Below are 27,264 nucleotides of genomic sequence, written 5' to 3' on the forward strand. Positions count from 1 at the left end.
CATTCATAAAAAATGTAGCACCCGAGAAACTCATTTGTCCCCATGGTAGCACATATCCGAGGATTACGAGCGAGCATGTGCTCATCTCCAGTAATACATATCCTAGAATTTGCCATGAAGAACTTCGGTGTCTGTATCTCGCAGCTGGAATCACACTCAGAAGCGTAGGTACTATAGCGCTACGAAAGCACAGACGCTGCCTTTCCCCGCCTTCTTCTGGGTATATCCTCGTTTTGCCTTCCCGCTTGTCTTCGCATGCAGCAGATTCTTCTTCCTGAGGCGTTTGATTGGGCCACATAGTTATCTTCCACATAGTATTGCGAAATTTGGTCCTGTTCCCGCATCCTCCCGATCATCGTCTGCGTCAGTGCTGTCTGGCACTCCGGGTAGACGTCTCCACCTGTCAGGTGCCGTTTGATTGGTTTTCGTCCTTTGTTGTAGATTCCTACAGTTGATACCCCTAGCGAATGAGTGCTAACTTCAACAGTACATGCTATTCCGTTGGCTAAAAATGTTGCATCGTCCCTGCCGCGGAAGTCTGTTTTTTCGCGGTCATCCTTGACCGAAGATAAGAGCTGCCGACAGTGCTACATTTAGGGTTTTACCACTACGGCCGCTTTCTCTGTGGTTCACAGCACACCTGTAACCACCACAAGTCTCCAAAAAACGTGTAGGTTGGAAACCTTTCGCAGCACTTTATCTCGACTGTACCGTTCTCGCCCGGTTGCATGAGATTTCCACCCTCCACGTTGATGTGTTGGTAAAAAACGAAAATCCCCTAGCAGGGTGCTGTGTCAGGGATTCACTGCGGTAGGCTCGGCCCCCGCCACAGAAAGTCTGCTCGCCGCGGCTCTGTCTTGGGCACTGACTCCGGGGCAATGATTAACTCAGTTGACTGGTACTGGGTTGCATATTCTGCGCAGCCCTAGCCAAATTCCTGAGACAAATCTGGTGTGTTCTATTCTAAAGCATGATGTGTATCCGTCACGCCAGAGGCTTGGCATGCGACATGTAAAAATGTCTTGGCAGCTCGCGACTCTTTCAGCTCTCAGCGTTGCTCGGCATTTGTCGCGAGGATGTCATCTTCGTCCGCCCCCTTTCTCCGTCTTGCTCTGCGTCGCTGCAAAAAGTCTTCCACGGTCTTGCCTTCGCTGAAAAACGCCTGCCGTTGCACCGAATTGAATAATTCACCGCCCTGAAAACGAAGCAACGCCCAAAAGTCGTGTATACCACCAGTGGCACTTCAGTCAAGCAAGCGTGACGCACTGCCCCACGCACATTGTCAGCTCCGCCTGCCACGAAGACCACCCCGGAAGTGCTGCCCGTGTTTCCATAAACGAAGTTACACGAGAATAACAACAATCCTCCCCCCCCCCCCCATGAACTGTAGTCAGTCTTACTACTGAGACGCAGCCATTGTACACTTGGAACGGCATCCAGTGTGGACTTCACACGGCTCCGTTAATCAAATGAGTTCGTCGCGCCACCTCATGCACACATGCCGAAAACTCACATCGTGACAAACCCTAGACGATGGCTACCCGAGCACTGCCCACATTCAGAGGTGTAAGAGGGAAGCCTAAAAACGGACGGAAGTTGGAAAGATCCGAAACGCAACAGTTTTCTTTCGATTCTCGGTTTCGGGAGAAACGCGCATCCTTGCCTAGACAGCCGAGAGCCGCCTCATGAGACACCACGACTGCAGATACGTCAGTACAGTTGGAGGTGAAAGCCGTGTTACAGACTCAGATTCGCGTTGGAGCAGGGTCCCTTATTACCTGATAATCTCGTACTCGCCGCAACGTGTACCAACCGTTGCATGCTCCAAGAAAAACGAAACAGAAACTCGAGAAATGCAGCTGCGAATTGCACGCTGGGAAGCCGAGCGACGACAGATGACAACAGCAGGAAAGGCAAGGGAATCCGCCTTTAGAGGCCCGCACGGAAAAGCGCAACAAGCGCGAGGTCACTTCGTTGTTGTCTCGAGGAAGCCATTTCTCACCTCAGTTTTCACTCGCCACTTTTGTTCCAGCTGTTCTTGGAGCGTCTCCTTCATCGCGAGCAGCTCGTGCTTTCGGGCTTTGTCCTCTTCGTGCCTGAAACAGAAAGGGAAAAACGACACAAGCAAGCAAGGCAGTCAATTGCATCTACTCCCCACATCGACCCCAAAAAGCATCTTTTCCCACAGATTCGGGCAGAAATGCAGCGGAGTTTCAGAACTCGGAAAGAAAAACACGCGAACAAAAAGCCTCGTGGAAAGCGAAAAAACGAGAGGCGTCCACACACGCATGCGGCGTCACTTCCGCTCCTTTCACGTTTCTTCCTCACCACTGTCACCGTACACAGTTCTTTGATGGAGGCACCGGAACGCATCGGAGGAGAAACACACACCCCTCGCCCCATCAATCTTTCGATGGAGTTCCATTTAACAAAGGGGAATATCCTGGAAAATACCATTCATTCCTACTCTAACTAGAGAGATAGATGTTAACGGGAGCATCGAAGCGACTGCCAGCACCCGCCAGTCGAGTGACCCTCATCTCTACAGAGCGACAAATTTAGTTACAGGTGTCGCGCATGCGCATGGAAGCCACAACGACAGAGAAACTGTCTCGGCCTCCTGTTTGTTCACTTTCACAGCTGCAGAAACGTCTTTCCGACTCCAACTCGACACAACAGACGCCCCACATTGGACAGGTAACTGCCACTGGGGACTTTTATCTTCCCTTTCACCCTGGTGTGTTTCCTCGCTTTGCGAGTTCCGCTATCTTAGCACGGTTGCAAGAGTACTCAGTGTATCTGCGAGATGTTTCCAACTCCAACAGTGTCCCCGCATCTTTGTCGCTGTCTCTTTGTCTCCTCTTTGTCTCTCCATTCCGCTTTCTCTTACCGCAGTCCCGCCTCCCTCATCTGCTGGAGTTTTTGGTCTGCCTCGCTTTGGCTTCCGCCTCCTTCGTTCTTCGCTTTCTCTTCTCGTTCTCGTCGCTCTCTCACTGCCTGGTCAATGGCCGCGTTGCGAGCTGCAATCGCTCTGTAAATGTTCACACAACCAAGAGACAGCGAGGAGCGCGGGATGCATGCAACGAGCTACATGCGGTCTACCACGAGTCTCTTTCCTTGATGTGAGCTTCTTCTGCACAGCTCCGCACAAGAAGGATGTCCATGAGTGCATCTGGAAGAGGGCTCTCGGCTAGTCAGTTTCACATTTTCGACGCTCGCTTTTCAGAGAAAACTACTGGGGGATTGGAGTGGTGATGACGGTGAAACTCAGTCCACACCACGAGAGATCCGACTGGCACCGACACATGCAGATATTGCTTGAAAGCCGAAAACAAACGAGAGGTAGCAGAAGAAACTGGAGGCATGAATCGACGAAATCCTCCCTCTCGATACGTGGCTATCAGGCAGACCAGCTTTGAAGATAAACTGCAGCTTGAACTACTTCTTCAAGTTGACACCTCCCCTTCGAAACGTAAGTGATGAACGAATAACACCCACCGTTCGGTCCCCAGCCTTCACCCCGAAGCCTAACGGCAAGTCTCCTTCTGTATTCATATATGCATACATATCTACATGTATAAGAACATCTAGTTACATGCCATTTGGGAACGGTGATTACGTGGAGATTTGAATGTGAACACGTAGGCTTTCTGGCGTGACGCGTTACGCAAACACTGTTTCCTTCGTGCTGAAAGTTTGGGAGTCTCCTGTTATGCGTTCGACTTTTCCTCTCTGTCTCGCCGTCTCCAAGGTCCCTGTATCCCCGTCTTCTTTGGCCCATGTCTTGGCCACTATCCCTTTTCATTAATCTTGACCTATTCCAGGTTTCTGCTTCTTCGAGTCCCTCTGCCCGCTCCTCGTTTCGTTGTTCGCTGTCGCCTTTCCTTCATTCGCTCGCCTACGCCTTCTGTTGGGCTTCTCGCTGCTCCTGAAGGACGCGCGCCTTCTCCTGGATCGCTGCAGGGGGAGCAATCTCATCGGTGACACCGAAGGCTTCCGTCTGAATCGCCGCAACGTCAGGCCGAGCAGGCCCGTAGACTCTCCGGGTGGCTTTCTCAGCTTCGTTCGCAGAGGCAGGCGAGGCCGATGCTTGCTCGCGTTTCACTGGAAGAAGCATAGGCTCTTTCTTGACAGCAGGCGCCTCCTGAACTGTGCGCTTCTCCTCAGGTGGCGGCTGAAGCGTCGACCGCCTTCTGGATCGCGAAGGAGACGACGAGGACGAAGAAGACGAAGAAAATGAGTCACTCCCTTCGCTGTGCTTGCTTCTCCGTCGGTGCCTGTCTCGGCGTCGCGCGTCAGGCGACGAAGATGAGCGTCTGGCTCTTCTTGATCGTCCACGTTGTTCTCGCTCTCCTCGCCTTCCCCGGTCGCCGGAGACGGAACGACTGGACCTGGAAGGCGCCTCTGCGCTTTGCCTCCGTCTGCACGAGCTTCTGGAGTCTCCAAATCTTGACCCGCGGACGCATGCATTGAAAAAGCCGCGCCCTTCGCGCCTCTCTCTCGCGGGCTCCTCTTTGAGTCTGCCCCACTCGTGGCCACCGCGTCGCTCCCCTTGTCTTGAGTCCTCGTACCTCTCTCGCCTTCTCTCCTCTCGGTATCCGCTGTCTTCGTCGCTGGAGTATCGGCTGCGTCTCCGCGCCTCTTGATCGGCTTCTTCCTTTCGTCGCCGTCGCTTCCTCTCCTTCAGTTTCTTCTGCAGCTTGCGTTCGCGTTTTCGCTCGCGGCGTCGCCTTTTCTCCTCCTCCTCTAGGCGCCGTCTCTCCCGCCGTTCCGCCTCTCTCTGCCGGAGCAGCGGGTTCGCCTCCTGGATCTTCTTTTGCGTGATCTCGGCCTGCTTGATCAGAAACAACGGGTCCTCTCGCAGCTTCCGCAGCGTGTCATCGCTCGCGCGCAGCAGAGATCCTTCCGGCAGAAACAGTGAGGCGCTCTGGACCTCACCCTGTCGCTCCCGCCCCCCCCGCGCGGCCGCAACTTGGTCCGCTCGAGATGCAGACGCCGAAGACGCAGACGGCGCCTCGAGCGGCTTCCCCAGGAGATATGCTTCTCTTGCCGCCTCCTGCGCCTCCTTCTGCCCCTTCGGCTCGTCGTACAGCCACTCCAAACCCGCAGCCGCCACCACCGCCGCTTGCTTCGAAATCAAACCTGCGTCTGCCTGAAAGGAACACACACGTATCTCTGCCATTCGCTCTCCAGACAGTCAAATCCACACAAAACGCAAACAAACATATACGGTAGGGTGCACACGCACATACACATATATATATATATATAAAGTATACATATATATATATATATATATAGAGAGAGAGAGAGCTGTGCATATATATATATATATATATATATATATGTTCATATAGAAGAACATGCATGTATGTAAGTATATGGAAGAGATACATATCGTGCTGTTTGGGAGGGACTGTGGTCTTTCGAGTCTGAACGCAGTGAAATTCTCTATTTCGCATGTTCAGTTGAGAGGTGTGTTGACGATCTTCTCACGAGACGGGGCCATGGGGAATGTCTCTTTATTTAGTTGTGTCTGCGCAATGTTATACATAAGCCCAGACCATAAATATCTCCACAAATCGACTCAAGCAGCCAGATCTGAACGGAAAGACCCATACGCTTACACACGCATATATACACATCATTTCATATATATATATATATGCGTGTGTGTTTATGTGAATATAGAGTATCCAGATACAGTTGCATAAATTTCGGATACATACGGCAATTTGTATCCATTTGTGTGTGTAAGCATGCGTGGATTCGATGTCTTCATTTGAAGTTTCTTCTGTAATGTGCAGGAGAAAGACGTTCAGGCAATCCACGTGGACAGAAAATACTGGGCAGTTGACGCGGCGTCTCGTTGAATACATCCCAGAAATAGTAAGAAGAGAATGGAGTGGCCTCCCCCATTTTTACCTGCAGTTTTCGGAGCTGCAGCTGCGCTCGATCTTTCTGAAGCTGTCGAAGTCTGTCGGCCTCTCCAGCCGGTAAGGACTCGCCGCCTCCACCGTCGCCGCCCCGCGTACCATTCTGGGCCGCCGCATGCGCCTCCGCCTCGGCGACAGCTCGCTTTAGCTGGTGAGGCAGCATCGTGAGACGACGAGAGCAGACGCTAATTCGGACTCCAGATACAGCAGCGCAAACAGTCAGAGAGACACACTCGCGGTAGATGAGGAGGCAGAGCAGCAGCCGTAACCGAGACGAGAAGCGTCGTGGAGAGAGCTTGTGACGCACGCAAGGCCAGCAGACAGCGAAAAAAAGTGAAGAAGGAGCAGAGGGAGCATGGAGAAGAGAGAGTGACAGAGAAGAAAGGGGAAGGCGACGCCTCTCGCTGCGCCTAGCAGACAGACATGGGGAGCAGGGAGGTCACGCAGAGGCAGAAGAGAAACAAGAGAAAGTCAAAGGGAATCGAAACCCGGCGCGAAGCGGAGAGGAGGGCCTCTCCATTCTGCCGATTCCCAGAGGTTCGACAAACGAGACAGCGGAGGAGAAAACCGAGAGGTAAAACTCTCGCGAAAGAAAAGCAGAAAAGACACACAGGCGAAAGCTCGAAAATAATATGGGGAGACAGCAAAGAAGGGTCGGCGTAGAAAGAAGCAACTTCAAGAATGAACGACGTCGCAGGTCTTTGCTGGACGCGATACTGCATGCGACGAATGCGGAGGCCACAAAGCGTTGTAGACGAAAAGACGACTCAGAACGCGACAAGTCTTTCTTCGAATTCAGGCCTCAGAATGTCGCAGCGAAAAGAAAACGTAAAGTCGTGAAAATGGAGGAACGAGATATAGTAGATGCAGAAGGAGGGTCGACTTGATTTAAAAAGTGAAGGCCGAGCATGGCAGGAGCTCGCCGAGAAACCTGGCGGTTGCTCCACACAACTCAACACATGCCACACGGAAAAAATACGGCAGACGCCGGAACTGAACAATTCTTGCGAAGAAAGTCGAAAATCCAGTCCAGAGACGGCTGCGAAGCGGCGTCTTTCCGCTCCGAAGTCCGCTGCGCATGCGTACATGCGTTGCCGCTGCCGCGTGAGTTTCGAGGCGAAAACACAGAGGTCCACGAAACGCGAGAAGCAGCCCGAAAGGTTTTCGGCATAAACGGGACAGTCTCCGTTCCTCCCCCATTGTTTCGCCGCGAGATCGAACTGTGTATCGCAGAAAAAATTGACGGACACTCCACTCGACTTGGCAGCTTTCTGCACACTGGTGACTGCGAGTCTCCAGTCTCGAGTGGATGTACACCCGACAGGTGTGCAGAGCGACACGCGAATGAATCGTTTCCGTTTCCCCTCACAAGGAGGAATCGAGACTCCACGAATCTCTGGACTCAATCGCTGCGCTCTCCCCGAATGGCACTTCCTTCTCGCTTCTCTCCCGTCTGGTCTGCAAAGAAAGCAAGGAAAATCGCTCCCGTCTGGTCTGCAAAGAAAGCAAGGAAAATCGCTCCCGTCTGTCGCTTCAGGTCGTCGCCGAAACGCAAGCTGTTGTGTTGACGGAGAGTGCGACCTGCCTGCTGCCACCCCGTCGTTCTGCAGCGAAACTCTCCTCAGTTGCTGCTTGGCTTGACTTCAGAGGGCCTCGGTCTTCACAAAAGTCGAACACGTGGAAGGAAGGCTGTGGTCCTTTGCATTGAGGCAAAAAAGCAGCAACACACGCCTGCTATTCGTGCACAGCGTCGCTTCCCGTATGCGCTCTGGCACGTAGATATACCACTTTGGAATGTGTAAAGGGCGTCGCAATGCAATTGTTGTCTCAGAAAAAGGTAGTTCAAGTGAACCTAAAAATCCCGTTTTATATACAATGTGTACATGGAGCCTAGGTCTAGTTGTTTTCCCGTTTGTGCTGCATGCATGGCGAGTTGAATTATGATTTTGGTGCAAGTAGCGTCGCAAAGCATAGGCAAGTCCGTCTATTTTGAAGCTATTCTCTTTTACCATACTTCTACTACAAGCGCGACGATACACATATACTTTCAAATATATATATATATATATGCACGCACAACAGCTTTTACAGGAACTTGTGTTTTTGGCTAGAGTTCGCGACTTCGATACAAAGGCGAAGACTCTGGAAAAGATGAAAAACGCACACGCTCGAGAGAGCCACAGGTTACACCAGAGGATTCGCACTTAGGACGCGTTTTCTGGTCAAAAGACGTTCAATCTCTGAAGCTGAGGCAATAGACGCGCCGCTCTTCAGATAAATGTGCAGCACTATCTCCGATCTCAGCCTAGCTTTACACATACATTTGAATATATAAACACATATTTATGATTTCGTGGATGTGGTGCAAGAGACGTGAAGGCCTGTCTCAGAATATTCTGCATCTGGTCCTTTTCACACCTAGTATTTTGGTGGGTTTTCCATATGGCAAGACAAATGGTTCCCATTTCTCCGTTTCATGAGACTTCGCTGAAAAAGCTGGCGTGTGCTCGCTTCAACAGAGCGTCTGCAACAGCACAGCGCCCTTCTACAGTGCCACTGCGCATTCCGAGCTCGGTAAAGAGAACTGTGTCTGCTTCACAGAAGTGCAGCTGCGTTCTCAAGTGTGAGGTATCTCAAGTCTCATGAGGTGACTCTCCCTCCTGCACCTTGCGGAGTTTCGCATGCGCTGCTGTTCTGCTTTCCTCTCCTCATCTGGGAAAACGAGACGCGGCGAAAGGGCACTCCGGCAGTTCTCTACACAGAGGCCCAGTGTTGATGACTGCATGCAACCACAGAGGTCGCTTGACAACTTCACACACGTAGAAACGAATCTGCATCGCCGAGAGGCCTTCCTGCGCTCTCAGGCGTCCCCGCACGTGATCGAGAGACATGTGAAACGCGCGACGACGCGAAGGCGAGACCGTGTTGCTTCTGAGAGCCTACGCTGTCTGTACAGGCGAGTTCCACGGAGCCGCAGAGGCACTCAAGAGCTCTCGAACTTCGAAGAAACTTCGTTGGTGCACTCAGCAGATGGGAAGCTCTCCTTCTCGGCTCGCGTGGCAACGCCTGAGTCCAAGCCTTTCTCCATTCTCTTCCGACCCGCAACTTGCCAGATAACCATCTGGAAATAAACGCACTCGGAGACTTCTTTTGCCTGTCATGTCTCGCCAATTCTTTCTCCTGTCCCTCCTTCGACTTGTGGTTCTTCGTTCTTCCCTCTGCTTTTCTTTCTCTCTGCTCCCCGCGCTCTTCTTTCCTTCTTCTCGTTCTTCGTGTTGGAGTTCCCGCTCTCTTCAGAAGCATCCACTTGGCTCTCCAACAGCGCGACACAGGCCACAGAGCCCAGGAGAGACTGCTGGGTGCATGCGCGGGGATCTGACCCAGAGAAACAGGAGAACCTGTCAACGGCGCTCTGAAAGCGAAGTGCTCACAAAAGAATCCCTTTCGGCCCACTTTCTCACAAGTAAACTGCAGAAACGGAGCATTTAATCCCTTGTCACGCACTGCAGAAAGTCATAACCCCGCCTGCCGGTTGCAGCGGAAACAAGACTCGAAGGGACACAACCCCGCCTCCACTGGCGGGTGTATATACAGGGGTATATACACTAATTAGTTCTCATATACCTAAATATAAATATACATAACTGTACAGATACATATACACTTGTACACCTCTGGTTATTCTGTGCAAGCGTGCAGAGAGACTTCGTTGCGCCTTTCGTCGACGCGCTAGGACGCTTTCGGGCCTCCCACAGCTGCGGCGAGGAACGCCACTGCGTCGTTCACAGAGGTCAGGACCTGGAAAGCAAACGATGACACAGCAAATAACTCCGAACCTCACCCGTGAAACGTTTTCAAAGCCAAGCAAAGTCACGCGCACTGCGCGCGCCTTCGTCCACACACGAACACAGTGTTATCGCTTCATCTCTCTGCATCCACACGAATATATACATACACACATACATACATACACATATATATATATATATATATATATATATATGCCGATAGGCATACACAGAAGGGCTACATTTATCTGTCTCTATAAACGCATACACACACAAATAAGGGGTCAAGCAGTGTGTTGAGATGTGATGTCACGCATTTGCAGATCTGTTTCTACGTTGTGTGGAGAGAAGTTCGTAGGCGCGGCGTTCTCGGCCGACGCGAAGAGATGCGGCGTTAGGAGACCGAACAGGACCTCCGAAAAGAAGAGGCGGCGACGCACCTGTGATGTCTCTTCCCCGTAAAGATGCTCGATATGGATGTTCAACTCATGAACGTTGGCTTTGTTTTCTCGCTGCACCGCGGTGGCCTCGTCTTCGTGCAGATCCCTCGTTGTGGCGAAGGCGGTTCCGTCTGTGGCCGCGACGGCTTCATCCAGCATCGCAAACAGTTTTTCTCTTTCCCTTTTTGCTGTGGTCTGCCGCGCGTCCTCCTCTGGCTGCTCGTCCTCCGCAGACACAGTCGTCTCCGACGCGGAAGGAGACACCTCACCCTTTTCCGTCGCGGAAGGCGCCAAAGACGAAAGAGACAGGGCCGACGCAGGGGCGCCCGGAAGAGGCGGAGAAGACGCACAGAGAGAGGGCGAACACACAGAAGTAGACGGAAGAGAAAGCGAAGAGGAAGAAAGAAAGACAAGCCACTGAAGAAGGTCCCGAGAGGCGAGGGCTTGCGGCGCCGAGGCTCCAGAGGACGGGCGACTCGTTGCATTTCCTGCAGGTCGCCGAACAGGTCGTTTCATCCGTTGACGCTCCGCCAGAGAAATCCACCGAATCTCGCACTGAAACAAAAAGCAGAAAGCCACGGGGCCGAGACACACCCGAAGTCACGGAGTGTACGTACACCCGCACCCCCAGGGATGCGCCCGCGCGTCCAGATCTGAAAAGCACACCCTGACCATCAGGGTATCCGAAAAGGCATGCATGCATCCGCGCTGGTTTGTACGTGCAAATGCGCTCTGTCAGCGGTGAAGAACTCTGCGCATGACTCGCGGCCAGAACAGACACTGAGCGACCTCTACGCAGTCCTTTTCAGGAGTTTACGAAGACAGGTTCAAAACCCAATACAGCCTCACATCTCTGCAAGGGTCCGTACAAATTCACACACACACATGCACAAGTGTGGTGGAACTAAAGCGTTCACCCGGCGCAGCTTGTCGCTGTGCCGGGTGAACGCACAGCCTCGGCGCGAAGCGGCGGCTCCCGGACGTACCGTGACAGCACTCCTGCGGAGTCGCATGCGAAGTTCGTAGGCAGCTGCAGCGAGGAAGGCGTGTCTCCGTTCTTCATGTCTCTGTTTGCTTCCGCTTTCTGTCTTCCCGGCGCCGCTTCGCTCCGAGTGCGGCTGGACGACGCAGAGAAGAACTGCCGGCTGGTTTGACCATTTCGGCGCGTCCTGGAACAGATGTTTGACGCTTGCGCCCATTCGCCTCCACATCTCCATCGCCGCTTGCTTCCGCTCCTCCCCGCCAGAAACGCTCCGGACTCGACTGACGTTCGCGAAGGCCCGACCGTCGCGGCCGCGGCCTTCGTCTCTACCCTCGAGGCCCCCGGGGGCTCCGAGACCTGCGGAGACTCCCGCCGCCCCCGGCGCGCCCTTGCCCTCTTTCTCGCCGCCGGCGCCTGCCCCCGAAACGTGGGGAGCGTGGCTCGCCTGCGGGTGGACATGTACCCGACTGTTTCGCAGGGTCGCCTCGCCAGTCCCGCCGGGGTGTCCGGGGTCGTGCGGGCCAAGAGGCCCGAGGGCGCCGGCCACGGCAGAGGGCGGCGGGAAGGACAGCGAAGGATGAGGATGCATGTCGTGTTTGGAGACGAAGAGAGACCCGCCAGTCGCGTCCGAGGCGAGGCCCGAGGCTTGCGCTTTCGCGTCGACGCCTCCAAACTCGCGAGAGAAGGAAGTCGAGTTAGCAGCCCCGACCGCGCCCGAGAGAAAGTGAGGACCCTTCAACGCGTCGTCTGAGAAAAGAAAGCGACTCTTCGGATTCTGCGCGAGCAGCAGGAGGCGCTTGCCGATGCACTCGACTGCGAGCTCCACGCCAGTGACCGAGAGAGTTCTTCGCCGCTTTTCATGGTGGCCGCCAGCCTCTCTGCGTCGCTCGTCCCTCTCACCTCCGCGGCCTCGGTCTCCGTCCTCCTCCTCGCCGATTCCCTGCATGCGGACTTCCTCGAGGAGCGCGTCGTAGCGCCCGCCGGAGGCCAGGACCTCGCGCATCTGCTGGGCGCGTCGCCAGCTCACTAGGGCCTGCTGGGACGCGTTCTTCGAAGTTAAGCCGACTGGGTGGCTCCGCGGGTGGCGCGCACCGGCGGGTGGAGGAGCGTCGCCGTGGGCGAGGCTGCCGGCGCCCTGCAGCGCGTCTCTCGAGAAGGCAAACATCCCGCTCTTCTCGGCGAAAAAGCTCCCGGGGTATCCAGAGAAGAACGGCGGGCCTGGCGCGCCTCCGAGTGTCAAGCCCCCCGAGGCACCCGGAGGCGGCGCGGGCGACATCACGGGCGCCCCGAGGACGAAGAAAACCAAGCCGTGGGCGTACTGCGCTGTGTCGAAGGGGAGGAAAAGGTTGAAACGCTGCTGGCTTGGAGGAAAGCACTCTACCTGCGAAAGGAGTTCTTGCTGAAGACGAAGGAGACGTAGCTGCTGGAGGAGCAGCGGAGACAGCGAAGAGAGGGACGTAGCCAGGTGAGAGGAACCGTCGGACGCGACGCTCGTGCGCTCGGCCGAGAAGGGCAGAGAAATGGGAAGCAAGCTGTCGAATGAAGAAGAGACGAAGCCACTCGGGTCCGCCTCGGCGAGCAGCAGAAGCGCGTCTTCGCGACTCCGGTCAAGACACAACACGCAAGAAATCAGCTCTGCGATCGTCTTCTCTGGAGTGTCTCTGCAGCACCAAGAAACCGAGTCAGGAGGCAAGGGATCGGAGGCGAACAGTGGTGGACAGCCATCGCAAAGGAGAGGGCTGTGTCCTGATGAGACAGAGAAAACGAACCGCTGGTTCTCGAAATAGAAAACCACGTCCGTTCGACATTCCTCCAACCAGAAGGAACCGGGGAGCACGGGGGAAAGGGGAAAGGGGGCAAGAAGGGGACGCAGACAACCGAGCGAAGAGGGGAAGAAAGGTAGTGGATTTGACAGAGCGGTCATGGGGGAAACAGAGACAGACCCATGTAAAGGGAGAGAGAAGTTCTAGTTCGAATTCTAGGATTCGGACGACGGAGATTGCCGAAAAACGAAAGAAAACAGAAAGAAACGGCTCCCAGGCTCCGCTGTGTAAACACACACGGGCTAGGAGAAAGATAGAGGAGACCAAAAACGACGTCCGCTCCCGGAGAAACCCAGACCGGAAATCGAGAGACAATCGAGACGGAAACGCTGCTGAGTCTACCTCACCAGCAAACTGCTGCAAGTTCAAGGCAAAACATGACACCTACTCCTGAATGCCAAGCAGAGCCCATAGAAGGTCCGCTTGCTGCCGAATGAAGTTTTCGTCTCTTTCTCTCTGGAGAATCTGAAGAAGAGCCATTTCTTCGTCTCCTCTCTGTCGTCCGTTCTCTGCCTTCCCGCGCGCTTCGCGGTCGGACGCCAGGCCAGGCACTTGCCCGTTTCCCGATTCTGAAAAGACCTCGCGAGCCGTCCCGGCGAGACTGTCCTCCGAATATAAGACGACCGCCCGAAGATGCGCCTCCAGTCGCTCCTTCGTCAGCCCGCTGCCGTTTGCCTGGACTCGCAGCCAATTCGCGAAGAAGCGGACGCGGTCCTCCGGGATCTGCAGAGGCAGCCGAGACACCAGAGGCGCCTGAGCGGCTTTCTATGTGTTGTACCGTAACGCGGATACACACGGTTGAAGACTGATTTAGGTGGATCGTCTGAGACCTCCTTGGAACCACTGACAGCGGTGTAACTACACTTTGTCGAAGAATTATCGATAGGGATTCACGTTGCACTCTACCTCTACGTTACCCAGCGGTCCGACGTTCTGACGTCTGTGAGAAGACCTCCCTTTCTGTCCGAACGAGAGGTGACCATGCTCGTCAGCTTCACCTCGACCCGGTCCACAGCGCTACACCCTCTCCCTCTCTGTCTCTTGTGTCGACATCAAGGTGCACAGTTCGTAGCCCCCATCGCCCGCGTAAAACGAAATTGTGTCACGCAAGCAACCCCCTCCGCTTCTTACGAGGATGAGATGTTGAAGAATGGCGGGGAGAAGATCGGCCATCGTCCAGACGAGAAGAAGGCCTTGTCCATGAGACGCGCCTCCGCTGTCAGGGGGTGAAGCGAGGGCAAGCGGCGCTAGCACGTCGGCGGCTGCCGCGACGACCTCTGCGTCGAAGAACGCCCCCGGGATGAGGGCCTTTCCGAATTCCTTCGCCTCCAGCTGGTCTCGGCCGTCGTCTCTGCACAAACGCCGGGGGACGTCGTCCTCGCCGAAAAAGGAGACGCAGCCGCCGAACTCTTCTTCCCAGTTCCCGAAGGCGTCGAGGTCGACCACGAGGTCGTAGAGCGCTGCGTAGATCTCCTGGGGTGCGCATGCAGCCGCCTCGCATGCAGGCGCGTCGTCCTCGCGTTGGGCTCCACGATCCCTGGCCCGCCGCGCGCTCGAACGCTCGGCCTCCGAGCCGCCCTTCTCTGGGCAGCTCGCGCCGGACCTCAGGCTCAGGCATCGCATGCAGCCGAATCCGTTCCGACCGCCGCTTTTCTCCCGGCGGCTCCCCACGTTCTTCTCCCCCGAGTGTTTCTCCTCGCTTTCGCGGAGCTTCCCAAGGCGAGGCGACGCGGAGCCTCGCCCCGCCGCGCAGTCCGCCCTGATGTACGTCGGCGCGAAGGCCCACCGCCGCTGGACGACGGGGACAGACAAATGGGCACTCGCATGGCCTCTGCCGGCCGCCTCGGCCGCGGCGCCGTGGAAGAGCGAAAAGGGAAGAATCAACGGCGTCGCGGCGGCGTCCAGCAGCAGCGCTACGCCCCGACCTGGAGAAGAGACCTGTTCCGCAGAAAGCAACTCGTCCACCGTGACGGCCGCCGCCGCCGTCGCCGCCTCGGGCGTACAAACCCCCGCCGCCGCAGGCGCCACGGCCGTGTGGATCGGCAGACAGGCAAAGGGAACCGAGGCGCAAGGCTGGAGCGGCTTGCACTCGAGAAGAAAGGGACGGAAGAGCGGAACTGCGAACAAATGGGGAGGCGGCAGCCCCGGCCGGTCGCGCGCCGAAGAGACATCGCGGGAGGCCGAGCAGCCGAGGACGGACGCACCCGCAGAGCGTGCGAAGGCCGGCGTCGGGGCTGGCGGCATTCGAGAGGACGGACGCGCCTTCCTGCCTGAAGCGAAAGAAAGCACACGACTCCGAAACGACCTCGCGCCGGTCTGGCCAGCCAACTGTTTGACTGACAAGATATGGTACAGAGAGAAAACGCGAAAGACAGACAAGCAGCAGACACACACATACAATTACATCCCAATGAATGTTCATTTAAATACACATATACATATACATATATATATATATTTATATATATATATATATGTAGATGAATATAGATGCACGAGAACGAGAGAGTCAGGAAACATACATACATATAAATAGAGAAATATACACACACACGCATATATATATATATATATATATATATATATAGGAGAGAGAGCAGCTGGAGAGAGGGACAGAAAAGCAGAGGTCTACATCCACAGGCACACACAGGAAGGCGGAGATGACTACAGTTGGACAGAGATGAAGAGAGAGACGGCCCTGTGTCGAAGACTGTCCATGGAATTGTCTAGAGTACAAATGACGAGGACGTTGCGTACGCATCCATCGCGACCAGAGCCGCATTTCGAACAGCGTTTGAATTGTTGGATGTTCTTACTCGGCTGCGGGTCTTCTGACACATTTCCATCCGAGGCAGCGCCTCCCTTGCCCTCTGACTCTCCAGCGACCGAGAGGCACTTCGAGGCCCGCCGCGTGCGAAGCGCTCCCTTGTTCTTGAGGGCAGCCTCCACCCGCCTCTGCGCGTCTTCCTGCTTCTCCTTCAAATCGAGAATCACTTTGGAATGCCGCAGCAGCCGCCGCGTCCAGCTCAGACTCCCCGCCAGCCGACCCGTGAGAGGAAGAAGAGCGGGGAGAGAAATCTGTGTCGCGCCGCGGCGCTCGAAGCAACTCGCGCAATGCTGCCGGACTAATCCGCGAATAAACTGTTGAAGACGATACAGCAGAATGCCCTACGAAAAACCCAGCAAAAATAGACACAAACCAGGTGTAAAAAACGGACCTCGTTTCGCATATATATATACATATATCTGTAAAAATACGTATATATATATATATATATATTCACGGATATGTATATGTACATATATGTGTACCAGAGGGACACCGTGGCGGAGTTCTTCACTGTTTCGCGGAGATGCGGAGGCGCGAATGGCACGAACAGCATGGAGGCGTCTCCTCCTCCCACAGCGTTCCTCCTTGTTCGCGCGTTTCTCTGAGTCTCGGGCGAGGAGTCGAATTGGATCCCTCACGAACGGAAGCCGCGCGACATGTCGACAGCGAGAAGAGCCGTTGGGAAGGGGTGCGGTATTACCTCTTGCAGAGCGTAGAAGCGGCACATCAAACAGTTCTCACAGAAAGAGAAGATCAAGTGCAAAGCGACTCTCACAGAAAGAGAAGATCAAGCGCAAAGCACGCATGGAAAACTTTTACCGGAGGTGCAACTGACCTCGGACGCGAGGGCGCGTTTGAGGAGAAGGAAGTGGTGGAGAGCAGCTTCGTCTTCGTGTCTGTTCAGCAGAGTCGCCATGACTTGGACGGCTTCGTTGGAGAAAGGGTACGAGGCAATGACATCGTAGATGCGTTTGAAAGGGTGACCCAGAGCGGGGCGCGGCCTCACGCAGAGCGCGTCCTCATGTTTTTTTCTCCTGGTTCTGCGGCTCTCTTCCTCGTCACTCGCCTCGCCCCTCCTGGCCCCGGCGCCAGGGGAGACGGGACTGTGCGTTTCTCTCGCCCGGAGGCCCCCACCGGCTCTGTGGCCCTCGCGATCGGTTCCTCGTCTCCGTCTCTCTCGCTCTTCTCGGCGCCCCCCCACACTCTGCGTAACGGTGTCGACCTCGACGCATGTTTCACTGAACGACAGCGACGGATGCGCAGAGTGGGCCTGCAGTCTCTCTCCACCCCGGAGGTCTCCGACCCCGGCCTTCTCGCCACCTCGCGCGCCCTCGATCCACCGCCGCTCGCTTCCCGGCTCTTCCTCGGCCGCCTGTCTCTTCTTCTCCTTAGCCTTGTCTCCTCGGCGGCTCCGTCCTTCTCCCGCCCCCGCCTCGCCTCCCGCCCCCGCCTCGCCTCCCGCCGCGTCGTCGCCCTCACCTTCGGAGCCCACAGAAGCCAAACTCGGTCCCTCGACTTCTCCGCCTGTCTCTCGCTCGCGCCCTGCGGCCTTCCCGCGCTTCGGCCCGCAGCGGACCCCCGCCTCGAGAGCCTCACCGGTCCCCGCTGCTCCCTGCTGGCCCTGTCTCTGGGCCTCGCCCCCGCGCTCGAGTTCCCCACGCGAAGCCCCGAGTGCATGCGAGTTCGAACGCATGCCAGACCCCCCATGTTTCCCGCTCTCGCCCCTTCGTCCGTTCTTTTCTGTCCGTCTGCTGGGAGCCTCGTGAGAGAAGGATCTGACGAGGTCGACTTCGTACTCGTCGACGACGCCCAGAGGCAGCGCCTGGCTGAGCTCGAGAGGGAGGAGAACGTCGTCAACAAGCAGTGCGTCTGCCGCAGGACGGCTGGCCGGGTCCTGTTGAATCATGGCGAGAATCAGCGGGGCGACTTCGCTTGGCACATACTGCTTCAAGAAGGTCAGGGTGTCGAACGGAGTGAAGTCGGAGGGCGGCGGGGGGTCCGCGGGGTCGCCGCCCGCGCCGAGACGCCGCTTCTCGTCTTCGGTCCTCTGGAGAAGCAGGTTCTCGCGCTGCTGTCTCCGGCGTTGCTGCCGAGGCCGCAGAGGCGCGGATAGGCGAGAGGACTGCAGCGCAACACTCGAGGCCTCCCCCCCCCCGTCGCCCTCGTCCTTCTTCTCTCGGTGCTTCAGAGGCGCCGGGGAGTGGAAGGGAGGAAGGGCCTTGCCTGCCTGTCGAGGCAACAGCCGCCGCATCTGCTGTTCGTGATCCAGCGTCAACTGCCCCAGCACAGAGGCGCGTTCCATCGCCGTCGTGAAAGGCGGCGCCCACATTTCAAACAAGACTACACCCAACGAAAAGATGTCCGCCTTCTGGTCGTAGCTGCAAACACACAGCGGCGGACAGGTCTCAGAGACAAGTCAACTGCCAGCGTCTAGAACCCATGGAAAAGAGACAGCGAAGCCGACGGCGGCGACACAGAGAAAAAACTATCCAACGACAAACTGCAGCTGTCCACACATCCCTATGCATGCATGCAAATGGAGATGTAGGTAAACGAGTACGTAGGGCAGTATGAAGAAACATGTACACAGAGATGTGATTTTGCATGTGTATCTGTCTGCAGTGTCGGATGTTTACCGGCTGCCAGTAGCCTGTTCGGGAGCCATGTAGTAGACCGTGCCGACGCCGGCAGAGAGTCGAAGAGAAGGTGTATCGCTGGGGTGAGAGCCGGGGAAGGAGGAGAGAGGCGGAACGAGAGGGAGACGTTGGAGAGGCTGAGGACAGCCGGGGTGCGGTTTGCCTCCGTTCGGTCTCGCTTCACAGACCTCCTGTGACGGACAGGAAAAGCCTGAGAGCGGCCGGACCGACGCGCCAGAGCCCATAGGTGTGTCTCCGCTGGTCCCCGAGTGCGAGGCCCGCCTTCCCGCAGCTTGCGAACCCCCAGGCTTCCCTTTCAACACGGTCGTCGTCAGGCCGAAATCGCCGATCTGCGCGAAGAACAGCCGCGGACAGGCACGCGTTGATTGGATGCATGCGGAAGTCCCAACACACACGGGGAGTCTATCCCTGCATCGCTTCCGAGCTCTATATGTGTATCGCATGCATCAAACGCGGATTCGCGGACAGAAGGGCAGGGCGAGAACTACAGACAGACGGAACTACATCGAGAGATGTACATGGAGACATAGACACGGATCGAGAGACATAGATTCAGAGATAGAGAGAGGAACGTAAACGCATATATACATAAATGTATATATATATATATATATATATATGTAGATAGATAGACAGATCTAGAAAGACGGATATAGATGACGACATATAGGTATGTGCATAGAAAAATATGCTCTGACCATATATACATATATATATATATAGATATATAGATATATATGTATATGTAGATCTATAAAAAGATCTATCTAGACATGGGTTCCGATACACAGGTTTCGCGTCAACAAAAGACACCTGCGAGGATCACGGAAACTGACGACTCAACGTGTTTCAACAGTTGCACATGTTTCTGAGCGCCATGAAAGAAAAAGGAACGAAATTGTGAAACTTCAAGATGGGCCTTCCCTCGTGGGGTGCCGATCTAGAGCACGACCCGCGCGAACAGCCGCAGCTGGTTTCTTCCGAGAAACGCCAGCGTTCTTGGAAGTTCGGTCTTTTTTTTAAATTCGAGGCAACTCTTCCTCCGTCCCCCTCTACGTCTTTGAGGATTCCACGGCTTTTCAGAAAAAACGCCCGCCTGGCTGACAGCGACGTTCTCTCACCTCCCCGCCGCGTGTCTGTTTTCGTCACTACAGAGAAGCTGCATTGGTTCTCGGAAACAACTCTTCCTTGACGAATTTTAGAATCCTCAAGACTCATCGACAGGATGGTCAGTTCGGCAAAGCACAGCGGAACTTCGGACTGGTGCACAGAGACCCTCAAGATCTACATCAGGAGTCCAGCATGCAGCGCATTCTCCCCAGAAGAGCTGCACGCAGCAGTGTCTCTGCAGGATTTTCGCCAGAGCAAAAGCTGTTTGATTCGGACCGAAATCTACGAGACGCAGAACAGTTCACTCTGTTTTCCGTATTTAGCAGCGACCGTCGACCAGATGATCAGCCCCCCCTCATCTCGCACACAGCCGCCAACTCGTCAAGGGCCATCGGCGAAACGTTTTTCAGTCTCCTGCACGTTCCCTATGTGTGTGTCTCAGCGAGGGGAGCGACGGTCGGCGTCCCCGGAGCAAGTATTCCGACAGTCATCTTCGCAGTTCAAATGGGTCGTTCGCACTCGTTCTCCAACATCCCCTATACACGGCTAGTACAGGCATGCGCCGACGGAAGCTCCTTTTCATTGATACATCCATACATGCACACAAACATATAAAGCACATATATATATATATATATATATATATATATCCACATGTTTGCTCGACTGTCGGTTTCGCTCCGGCTTTTGCTTGGCGATCCTCGCGAGCTTCTGTGAGTTGGCAAGGCCTTCGAAGGAGCTCGTCTGGCTCCTGTGTCTCACCTTGACACAGAGGCGGTCTTGGTCCACCTTGAGGAAAATGTTGCTGGGTTTCAGGTCTCGATGGATGACGCCGAAAGAGTGCATGTAAGCGACGCCTCCGACGAGGTCGCGGGTGAGTCTCCACTTGAGAGCGCGCAGTCCCATCTCGGCTGCGGTTCTCCGTTCCGCCTCTGTCCGTCGCTCTTCTTCGCTGTCATCCTCTTCCTCGACTTCTTCTCGCGCTTCTCTTGCTTCTTCGTTTCCTGCCTGCCCTGGGGGTTCTCCTCCCTTGGGCGCGAGCGTCTCAGCCGCGCCGGCGCCTCGAAGCTCCGAGGCTGCGCGCGAAGAAGACGGAGAGCAACAAGAGGAAGAAGAGACGTACGCAGAGGAGCCCAGACATCGACGGCCTGCTTCGGGTGCACAGGCGGCCGTCTCGGAGACTCGGTTCGCCGTCTGGCGTCTCCGAAGCGTCTGTCGGAACGACGCAGGCGGAAGCTGAAGAAGTCCCGAATCGATTGCCTCTCGCAGAGTGCGACCTGGGCAGTACTCCATGAGGATGAAGAGACATTTGCTCGGATCTCCTTCTTCGGCTCCACACGAAGAGTCTGGCGAGACCCGCCGCAAAGGCGTTGTGACTTCGAGCCAAGCGTCGTAGTAACGAACGATATGCTGCAGAAAAAAAGGAGGGCACCAGCCGATACGACCAGGTGGAGACACGACGCATGCACTCCGCCGGGAACCGCAAACGCACTAGAAGAGAGACGCGCGCGCTCAGAAGGGTGCATTCAGCTGCTCCCCTAACACCGAGACCCAGGCGCCAGCGTCCATCGACGGAGACATCGAGGGAGCCGTAGACCAACGTGAACGCAAGAGAGACAGGAGTGAGCATAAACGCCCTCTTCTGAAGAACTCCACAGGAACGCACGCAGACAACACTTTGATGAATGGAAAATAAATACATGTGTACAAACGTATATCCAAATAAATATACATGTACATATATATATATATATATAGCGTTATATGGATACATGCACAGATCCGATCGGGAATTGTTACATATGCATAGATAAGATGTACGCATAAATTTATATATATATATATATATTACAAGAAGTAAGTATTTGTCAGGTCTTTGTGTCGCGAGATGGGTGCACGAGGTTTCATTCTCGTTTCTGCGTGACGTTTTTTGAATTGCCTTGGTGCGCGTCTGCGAGCGGTTGCCTGTCAGACGCTGATCTCACCTTGTGGTTGAGTTTCGCGAGCATCGTTGCTTCCTCCATGTAGCCGACGGCGTCGTCGTAGGTGTCTTGGGAGTCTGTGGGGCTGAGGCTGTCGTCTCTGCGTTTGCGGCGGGCCGCTTGTTTGCATGCACCGTCTTTAGGAGCTTGGTCAGAGTTCTGTCGCGGCCCCGAGAGAGCACAGACTTGTCCACCTACACGCCGTTTCGCTTTGTTTCCGGAGAAACTTCGCATTCGCGCTCGTTCCAGCCGCTTCGCAGCTTGTGCGTCACCTGCATCGGCCCGCATGCCGCGGCCCGTGGAATTTCCACCGGCGCGCGCGAGGTTTCGCTCCCGACCCTGGCCTGGACAGAAGCCGTGGCGCCGCACTCGAGCTGGACGCAGAGGAATGCACTTCACGGCGAAAATGCCTCCCCCTTGCCGCTGGCGAACCTGATTCCAGAGAGCGGTGATGCCAAGAGAGAGAGAAGGCACAGATGAAGAAGAGAGACGGGCGAGAAGGGAAGGAGAGAGAGACGCAGAGACAGAACGAGAGAGAGGGGAGAGACAGAAGGAGAGAAGAAGGAAGACGCGGAGCGACAGAGGCAAAGAGAAGGAAAGCGAGAGAGCGAGCAACCGGAAGGGGAGAGCAATTGAGCAAGAGCGAGAAGGGGAGGAGAAGCAGCGTGAGAAAGCCAGATCCGCCGCACGAGGAAGAGAGAGAGACCGCAGACACACAGGAGAGGTGTGAACGAAGCGAAAGAAAGAGGGTCGAATCGTCGAGAAGAAACAAGCGGGAGGATGAAAAGAGAGTCGACGACGCCACGGAGAGGTCGACGAGTGCATGACGCGCGAGCGACGGCAGGCGGCAGAGACGCGGACGGGCAGGACGAGTGGCGGCGTAGACGGCGAATAGGCAAGAGCGATGAAACACAAAACACACACGAGAAACGTTTCGATCGTCAACGTAGGAACCCAGGCTCTGCGTACAAGGGCGGTGTCTCCCTCGCACCTTCCACAGTTTCGCGGGTGGTTGAACGCCTCGGAAGATCCAAGGCGCCTCGCTACCTCTACAGACGTACGCATGCGTGTGGGGAAAGCCTCAGAAGAAAAACGAGGACACCCACCAGCGACTGTGGAGGCACTGCAGTTGGCGAATGCCATCAACGTCTGTCGGGCTTGCGTGCATGCAGAACGCGCGGCAGCGACGCGCGCGTTCTTTCCTACGTGAGGAGACTCGGCAAAGCCATCCCTGCTTTCGTGGACATGAGGGGACGCAGAAGCCTCGCTGGCGCGGGGCCGGCGCAGAAGCGAGAAGAAGAAAGACTCATACTCTCGACCTCGGCATGCGTCGGGTGACACACACACACGCAGGAGCGAGACTGTCGGGCGCTCTCAAACAGGCGAGAGATACATCACGTTTAAGCAAGCGCATGCACAGATGACATGTAACGAATCGGAACTGCAGGGCAACGAAAAATCCAGAAGCAGGCAAAACCGGCACTCGCGGGTCGCCTTTTCAACATTCGTTTTTTGCCCAGAGACGAGGGCGACTGCGCGTTTTATGGCCACGGTACGTTCATCGTCCCCCACATGTGAACTGTCTGTACAGCCTCTTCCACGTTTCTTGTCAACTCCGAGAGAAATCCCAAATCCTCAGGAGTGAACACAAGTTTTCGTCTACAGCGCTTCCTTCCCTGAGTCGTCCCTCCACGTTGCTTCTCTGGATCTGGTCTCCATTTCTCCCTCAGTTCCCTCTTCTTATACTTCTCCATTAGATCGTCTGTCTGCGTCCTTTTTTCGTTTTTCTCTGTACTGATTCCTCCCTCAAGTTCCCTTTTTCGATCGCTCTGCCATCGATCGTTCTGTTTCCTCTTTTTTTTCTGTTTTTTCCCCTTTGTCTCTCTTCCTCTTTTCTTGCTCGACTTCCGTCTCTCCTATCTCTCCATCAGTCTCCGGTTCGTCTGTTTCCTTTTCTCTTTTCTATATTTTTCTTGCACTGCTTGTTGCGACTGCCTTTGATCCCTAGGCTTGCACGTCTTCCTCCCTTTGTTCAGGCAAGACGAATCTTCAAGATTTCCACGACTTTTCCAACTTCCTCGACGACGCCTTTCCAGCACGACACTTCACCGTTTCCAGCGCGCGTTTCTGTGTCAGCCGATTTGTCACATCCGTTTCTCTCTCGGCTTTCCTTCTTTGCTGCGTCCTTCTCACTCGATCCCCTACGTCGCAATGTCCCCTCTCCGCTCCACTCGGCCTCCCTATGCCGCCCTGGCTCTGAGCCTGTCTTCGGCTTGCGGTGCTCCGTCGCCCACAGGCCTCGATCCTGCGTTCCCTCTTCACTCTCTCCTGCTCTTTCGGCTCTTGATTCTTTCCGCATTCGGCGTCTCCTATCCGTGCCGAATTCCTCAGGAGTCTCCGTTTCTCCATTTCTTCGATCCGCTTTGACTCTAAAAAAGACTTGCTTCAGTTGCTTCGCGCGTTGACGCTTACCTTTGTGACGCTGCCGAAGCCGCCTGACCCGAGTTGCTGAAGTTCGATGAACTCTGTGTGGTATCGACTCGTGACCTCTGGGCTTCGTTTCCCCATCTCAGAGTCGCGCTCATATTTGGACTCCCCCACATCTGCGCTAGGCTTCGCCCCGCGCGCCTCATGCGCCGGTCTACTCTCAGAGGCCACCAACTCCTCCACACCTCGTACTTCTCTTCTCTCCACTTCATCTCCATTGACCTCCTTCTCTTTCTTGTCTTTCTTGTCATTCTTGTCATGCTTGTCATGCTTGTCCGTCTTCTCGTTCTTCTCCTTCTTCTCCTTCTCTTTGTCTTTCTCTGTCTGTTGCTTCTTCTCGCCACGGGCTCCGCTGCGGTCCTCGCTCTGCGTCCCCTGCGTCTCAGTGCTCTCCTCTTCGCCTTCTTCTTGAATCACTGAGAGCGCGCCGTTCGCGCCTTCTTTGCATGCACTGACACCTCCCAAGCGCGAGAGAACGGCCGTTCTCTCTTGGGCCTCGGCAGCGGTCTCGGCGCCAAGTCCAACGATGCCTGATGGGGCACTCGTCAAGCGTGACACTGAGACACAAGACAGATCACACGGCGACGCAGGCGAAAAAACAAAAGGCGAAGAAGGCAAAGGATCTGGAGAAGAAGCTGATTTGGACGGAGAGGGTGACGGTTTTTTGTCTTGTCGGCCTTCAGCGTCATCTCCTGACGCTGCTCCCCGTCTCTCGGTGTCGTCTCCACTCATTGGCGCCTCAAGCGGGGAGCGCGAAGACACAGCAAAGACTGTAGCGGCATTACCTTGAAGACTCTTTCCTTCTCCACCGGGCGTCCCCGATCCGAAGGAGTCCAGCCACAGCTGCCCGCCGGCTTTTGCGTTTCCTGATTCTATCCTTTCTCCCAGCGCGGATGCAAACATGTCTTTTACGCCGACTCGCGACGCTTCTCCGTTGTTTGTTTCTCTTTCGGACTGTGTGCCTGAGTGAAACGGACCTTCCTCAACACCGACTGCATACGTCCGTTCTGTGGCTTGAGCCAGACAGCTGCGGCCTCCATACATCGGCGCAGACGGCCCCGAGTCGGCCTGGGTCGTACATCCCTCTCCACTGCGTCGCTTTCTCTCTTCTGCAGACCGAGGACGACGCGTTGGAGACAACACAGGAAGTTGCCGCTCTTTCGTCTGGGCGACAGTGTCTCCGATAGAGGCGTCTGCCGCCTCGTCTTCTCGCTTCTTTTCTTCGTCCGCACACCTCGCTCTCTCGAACAGACTCGCTTGCGCTTCCAGCGTCGTTCCTCTCTCTGATCCCGGACCGCCGCCCACGGGGGTCTCTGCGTTGCATGCGCCTCCAGGCACAGCGTCTCCTTCGGGGTCGCGCAGGAACGCAGAGGGCGAGCTGGGCGAGTTGGACGGCGCCGCAGTGACGCGCGGCGGCTCATGGGGCCTGCAGTCAGTCGCACGCGCAGCTGGGAGGAAGCTGCAGGGAGTCTTGGATGTCTCGGCGCCCGTGACGTCCCTTCCGATCTCTGCATGCGCATCTTGAAAAGAAACTCGATGTCGCGATTTCGCCTTCTCGCGATCGACCTCGCCGCGGTGGAGTCGGTTCGTCTCTCCGGCAAGCGCAGAGCAGCGGCGACTCACGCTGGAAGAGTCGCTCGTGGAGTCCGAAAAAAAATGCAGAAACTGCGTGAGATGGCTGCGAAAAAGGCGCTCTCTGGAACTCGCTAGAGACGCCCGGTCCTTCTCCCTTCGCTGGCGATTCAAGCGACTCTCCTCCGCGTCTGGCTCTCCGCGGCTCTCGAGAAAACTCACGAGCAGAGCCTCGAGCGCGGCCGAAGTGTGCAGAAGCTTCTCCACCGGCTCTAAATGCGAAATGGCCTCTGGAACGCTCTCGCTCGCTTCCCTGTTCTCGCGCCTCTCTGTCGCCACGGAGGACAGAGACAGGGAGGAAGAAACGCCGAGAGAAATCGTCTCCTGCGCCTCCATGCAAAATGTCGAAGGCAACCCCCGGATACATCGCAGCGACGTCTCAATGTGCACGCAACTCCCCGATCTGAAAAAACAAGCGAAGCAAACGCATGCATAGGAAGATGTAGATGATGGTCACGTATAGCTGTATACGAGTACGAATAGTTAATGCAAATCTATGTGAAGACGGACATAGATAGATAGATACAGATATAGATAGATAGAGATATAGATAGATATAGATATAGATAGATAGATAGAGATAGAGATATAGACAGATATAGATATAGATAGATATAGATATAGATAGATAGATAGATAGATAGATAGATAGATAGATACATAGATACATAGATAGATAGATAGATAGATAGAGATAGAGATAGAGATAGATAGAGATATAGATAGAGATAGATATAGATAGATATAGACTGTTATAGGGGCGAAAGCAGTATGGTATTTGTAGCTGGGGAGACGACACCTTCTTTTCAAAGTGGGCAAACGACTTCCGCGTCGTTGATCTTCTAGAGCGAAGTCAGGCCAGGGGAAGGTGAAAGAGAACAAATGGACGCCACGCATACACCTACGCATGATGAGAATGAGGGGGCGAGAGACGAGCTTCAAACTCGATGGCGGAGACACCGGGGGAGCGTCGGCGGCGCCGGGCGCGTTTGCCTTCTGCCGCGACTTCGACGAGACCGACGACGACGCACGGCTTCTCAGGTTCCTCGGTGTCTCCGGTTCTTTGAAAGAGTCCATCTTCCTCGTCATTTTGGGAGTCTGCATCGAAGACGACGTCGGCCTCGCCGTCGCTCACAGGCAAAAAGGCGTCGAAGTCTGAGGGATCTGCCCACGTCCACGACGCTTGCTGGTTCACCGAGGAGCAGAGACCGTAGGTCGCGAGCGCCGCCAGAGTCGCTGTCTCCTTCTTCTGCTCCTCCAAGAGGAGACGCCGCGCTGAGGCAAGGGAGACACCCCACAGCCCCGGAGCCGCGGAGCTCGAGAGGCTTTGAGAGGGGCGAGACGGAGACGGCGGCGCAGCGCGTGAAACCGAGGGCGAGGAACCGACCGAGGAGGCTGGAGAACTTGCATGCGAAGTCGCTCGTGTCTGCACAGACTCGACGAGGCCGTGTGCGGTTGAGGAGAGAAAGCCGAGAGACAGAATCGAGAAAGAGACGCGGGGACTGACGGGACGCGCTTCAAGAAGCAGGAGCGAGCGGAGCAGGCACGCATTCCCTTCTCTGCCTCGGCCTCCCCGAGTTGTCTTTTCTTCCATCCC

At 55.4% G+C, this 27,264-nt stretch overlaps 3 protein-coding genes across 3 annotated transcripts; all 3 read right to left on the reverse strand.

Moving 5' to 3' along the window:
- Nucleotides 1–675: 675 nt before the first annotated feature.
- Nucleotides 676–6,099, reverse strand: TGME49_204120 (hypothetical protein; the record flags this gene model as incomplete). The annotated part of the gene is made up of 5 exons (XM_018779289.1): nt 676–1,195; nt 2,003–2,096; nt 2,891–3,031; nt 3,903–5,152; nt 5,926–6,099. The coding sequence occupies 5 exons, from the start codon at nt 6,097–6,099 to the stop codon at nt 1,049–1,051; spliced, it is 1,806 nt and encodes a 601-aa protein (XP_018637319.1). The 3' UTR covers nt 676–1,048.
- A 1,931-nt stretch (nt 6,100–8,030) lies between these two features.
- Nucleotides 8,031–9,519, reverse strand: TGME49_204110 (eIF2 kinase IF2K-C). Its single transcript, XM_002367652.2, has one exon. The coding sequence runs from the start codon at nt 9,237–9,239 to the stop codon at nt 8,748–8,750; it is 492 nt and encodes a 163-aa protein (XP_002367693.1). The 5' UTR covers nt 9,240–9,519; the 3' UTR covers nt 8,031–8,747.
- Nucleotides 9,520–9,665: 146 nt separating this feature from the next.
- Nucleotides 9,666–27,261, reverse strand: TGME49_204100 (eIF2 kinase IF2K-C; the record flags this gene model as incomplete). The annotated part of the gene is made up of 12 exons (XM_018779288.1): nt 9,666–9,734; nt 10,165–10,719; nt 11,151–12,807; nt 13,358–13,692; nt 14,101–15,239; nt 15,786–16,137; nt 16,635–18,177; nt 18,436–18,785; nt 20,329–20,976; nt 21,552–21,980; nt 24,021–26,070; nt 26,573–27,261. The coding sequence occupies 12 exons, from the start codon at nt 27,259–27,261 to the stop codon at nt 9,666–9,668; spliced, it is 9,816 nt and encodes a 3,271-aa protein (XP_018637320.1).
- Between the last annotated feature and the right edge of the window lie 3 nt (nt 27,262–27,264).

This window comes from Toxoplasma gondii, chromosome VIIa, assembly GCF_000006565.2.
Source record: "Toxoplasma gondii ME49 chromosome VIIa, whole genome shotgun sequence".
Classification (NCBI taxonomy): domain Eukaryota; phylum Apicomplexa; class Conoidasida; order Eucoccidiorida; family Sarcocystidae; genus Toxoplasma; species Toxoplasma gondii.